Source organism: Lactuca serriola, chromosome 9 (genome assembly GCF_051521515.1).
Source record: "Lactuca serriola cultivar US96UC23 chromosome 9, Lser_US96UC23_V15, whole genome shotgun sequence".
NCBI classification, from domain to species: Eukaryota; Viridiplantae; Streptophyta; class Magnoliopsida; order Asterales; family Asteraceae; genus Lactuca; species Lactuca serriola.
Window position 1 is genome coordinate 40,817,897 of NC_136416.1, and position 3,933 is coordinate 40,821,829.

Sequence of the window (3,933 nt, forward strand, 5' to 3'; positions counted from 1 at the left end):
ACCATTTTGTTTGTTTTAAGATTGATATTCTAAAAGCAAACTTATATATTGTTTATATAATTTCTAATCTTAAATATTAATACAAATGTAAATATAAAAACAATCATGTACCTACATTACAGTTAAACAAACCATTATGTACTTGATAGAAGGGTTCATTGGAAAACTAATTAAATTAAACATAAAAATATAACACTCAAACTTATAATTGAGAACACTAGACCCTTTAGAAAGAAAAAGGAGAACAAACACTAACATATATACCTAAAAATCAATCAAGGCATCAATATGGACAGTTGGAGAACATTCGATACAAGCAATCCTCAAATAGAGTTCAGTAACAAAAAAAAAGGCAACAGTAATTGATTAAACACAAATTTAAGACGAATTAGCCAGACAAACTGAAAAGAACAAAACAAATTAAAAAGACATTACCTTTTTCAAGGTCATCCTAAAAGACAATAACTTAGAAAGACAACGACACATTTGAAATAGATGCAAACAAAGATTGGTGACTAGGGAGACTTCAATGGTAGAGATTCAATTTGAAGCGGATGATTATGGTGGCGACTTCTCAGGAGCAGTTATAGATACATAATCTTTTATTCTCCCATTTGATTTGTTTCCTTTTATTTTGTTATAATCACAGATCTCAGGAGCAGTATTTAGAATTGGAGTTATTTTCTTTAAATTTTGGTCATAATGATTTGCTTCGTCAATTCTCAGAACTAAAATTGATGAAATACTAGTACGAGGGATATCTAAGAAAAATTTAAAGAATAGGCTATATTATCATTTGAAGCTGTATCATGGAATCTAGGAAGACAATTTATTTCTTAATTATAAAGAAGACTTGACTTGATACAATTGTCATATTAACGATTTAGTTTTCAGGAGACCCCGGTTTAAGAATATGCTTTCTCTGAGAGAAGAACTAAAGTAGACCCCGCCAACGAATCTTGTTGGATGTTCTACTAATCTTAATTTCGTATATGCTTAATTTGTCTGAGAGGAAAGAGAAGTTTTAATTCCGGCTTTCATGGCGATTGAAGATGAGAATATGAGATGAAGTGTGAGTAAATCAAGATGGAAATCATGGGTTTTGGTATTAGTACTGATTCCTATAATCTTGAAGTTATTCTACCTTTTGGGAATCTATTTAAACCCAATGAAGAACACCCAATCTTTTTATATATCTGTGTCAATTGTTAATAGAGGAAAAGGGTTGTCATATAGCTACAGCTGCTAATTGAGGATTCTGCAAACTTCAAGGTGTATTAATCCCCTTTCTTTCTCATATTCTATCAATATGCTTTCTTTTATAACATGTTTTTGTACGTATATCATAAAGTAAAGTTCAATAGTGTAATTAATTAGAAGCACCATCATTTTAAAGACATACTTATTGCTAAATTTATTAATTGATAAAACAAACACATAAAAAACTGTTATCAATATTAGAGTATCTTACTTGGATGTGATCTTCATTCTTTTATTATAAAGGTTTAAACTGAACATGCTATATATATTTCGATGAAATTTGCCCATTGTGTAGAAAATATATAGAAAGACAAACCTAACCTTGTTTCATAATTATAACATATATGTGTGTTGATTACATAATCTATCACTAGAATCTATATGAGATATCTTGAATACTAATTTGGTTATTAAATCTTCATAAATTTACGTATATACATATCTATAATCAATCAGTTTGTGTGCCAGTTTCCGGGGATATTATACATTAACTAGATCAGATCGAGACGATGGGAAACGATGAAAAAAAAGTTCAACTTAAAGTATATGTTGACAAAAAGAAGAAAAAAGTGATGTTCGCCGAAGCTGATGAAGACTTTGTGGAAATCCTCTTTAGTTTTTTCACTTTGCCTATGGGAACAATCGCAAAACTCTCAAGAAAGCATGTAGACTCGAATGCTATAAAAGTCGGAAGCCTAACCTCTCTGTATGAAAGTATCATAAATCTCAATGAAAAACATTTCTCCAACGAGCATTGTAAGGATGCACTGATTAATCCAAGCAATTCATCAGCATCTTTTTGCCAGAAGCTTAAAGTAAATCTAGATGAAACAAAGCCCATTATATCTTCTAGTGTCCCTCAGGAGCTTAAAGTAAATGTAGATGATGCAGTGTTTTTGAAAAAGAAAGCTTCTTTCATCATAACTGACGATCTCAATGTAGTTCCTGTGATGCTGGATACAAGCATCGTACTCCTTTGTTCACTTGGTGTTGAATACATTGATCTGCTAGAAGAGATAATCATGCCTTTTGGATTGGAAGAGGTAAGGTTATGTGGTGATAATCAACGTTAATTAATTATTATATACTATAATTTAAAGAAATTATTCGTTTTAATATATTCTCTTCAAATTATTATTTCAGTTCTCGAATCTACTTAAGTGGTCATTGTTAACGAATAATCCTTTGACAAATCTGGTGCTTGGGGGAAGTAAACCATGTCCATGTTCATCGTGTGACAAAAACTCAGCGAGTGATTCGGCTTTGACTTCCGTTGACTCTAGCGAGACTCAGACTCGGACTCAGACGACTCAGACGCCTAAGACTCAGACTCAAACTCAGACAATGAAATTACTAGTACAAAAGTCAACGAAGAAGGTATTATGTGCACAAGTGGAGAATCATTTCGTGGAATTGCTCTTCAGCTTCCTAACCATTCCGTTGGGTGCTTACGAACGTTTAACGAAGGATAATAATTCTTCTTCAGTGGGTATAAGTAATTTGTACAAAAGTATTTCATCTTTGGGAGATGGAAAATACTTGAAATCTGAGGATGTGAAGAACATGTTACTTCGCCCAAAGCTTGCACCAAATTATCTTCGTGTGACTAACTTTCTGCCAATTTATGAAGTAGATACACGCCCAGGTCGTTTCCTTAAAGAGCAAGCAACATTCATAGTTTCTGATGATTTGGAAGTAACAGTCTCTCCATCTGTAGCTACAATTACAAAGTTCAACACACTTGGTGTTGCCGTTTGTGATATCGAGGTTCTGGAAGTGACTGTAGGTGAACAAGAGGTAATTAATTAAGCTGGCTTTAATTTCCAAAACAATGAATACTAAATAAATATCGGACAATCTGGATCCATGGACTTTGCATTAACCAAATACTAATATACATAAGCTAAGAGAAAAGGAATTAAGATTGAACAAGAGACATTATTCGATTTTATAATGTATCATGATACCCTTTTCTTGATTATGCAGGCACTTTTAATTCTCAAGTCTTCTCTTACCTCAACATCTGCTTTAACCGACTACCTCAACGCATTGAGGAAGAAACCAAAGGCATGATCATCGATTTGAAGTCCATCTTAATTGGTTATTGATGTATATATATAGTCATGATATATATATATATATATATATATATATATATATATATATATATATATATATATATATATATATATATATATATATATATATATATATATTTGTTCTAGTAACGGTATTGTTAAGTGTACATATAGGCACTTCGTGAGATTGTGTATATTATTCATTTGTAATGCACACGTTGTACTTGTTGTCGTTGAATTGTTTGCATTATATTTTATCATTGAATTTGTTTTAGTTAAGAAAAACCATGATGACACTACTAGAAAAATGGGAAATACCGACGGCGAAATCCGTCGATGATAGCCAATATCAAGGTAAAAAAGGGCGTCAAATTTTTGGTCGTGGGTAAATTATACAGGTTACCAAAGTAATATCAATACCAGGTAATGCAGAATGCATTACCGACAGATTAATAGCACCTTATCATTGGGTGCTATTTGACCGAGTTTGACCTGTATACCAACAGATTTTCCGTTAATAATCGGTTAGAATTTTCGATTTACTTATTATTATTATTATTATTATTATTATTATTATTATTTTGCAAAATATAAA

The 3,933-nt window shown here is 31.6% G+C and overlaps 1 protein-coding gene across 1 annotated transcript; it reads left to right on the forward strand.

Moving 5' to 3' along the window:
• Positions 1 to 543: 543 nt before the first annotated feature.
• Positions 544 to 3,570, forward strand: LOC145075060 (uncharacterized). The gene is made up of 4 exons (XM_079021349.1): positions 544 to 1,272; positions 1,729 to 2,303; positions 2,404 to 3,057; positions 3,247 to 3,570. The coding sequence occupies exons 2-4, from the start codon at positions 1,770 to 1,772 to the stop codon at positions 3,331 to 3,333; spliced, it is 1,275 nt and encodes a 424-aa protein (XP_078877475.1). The 5' UTR covers positions 544 to 1,272; positions 1,729 to 1,769; the 3' UTR covers positions 3,334 to 3,570.
• Positions 3,571 to 3,933: the final 363 nt, after the last annotated feature.

What these genes read in the sequence shown, in the direction of transcription:
- LOC145075060 (XM_079021349.1), top strand. Translation starts at nt 1,770, where the DNA reads ATGGGAAACGATGAAAAAAAAGTTCAACTTAAAGTATATGTTGACAAA. An exon ending in TGCCTTTTGGATTGGAAGAG is followed by an intron (nt 2,304 to 2,403) that starts GTAAGGTTATGT and finishes TTATTATTTCAG; the next exon opens with TTCTCGAATCTACTTAAGTG. An exon ending in TGACTGTAGGTGAACAAGAG is followed by an intron (nt 3,058 to 3,246) that starts GTAATTAATTAA and finishes TTGATTATGCAG; the next exon opens with GCACTTTTAATTCTCAAGTC.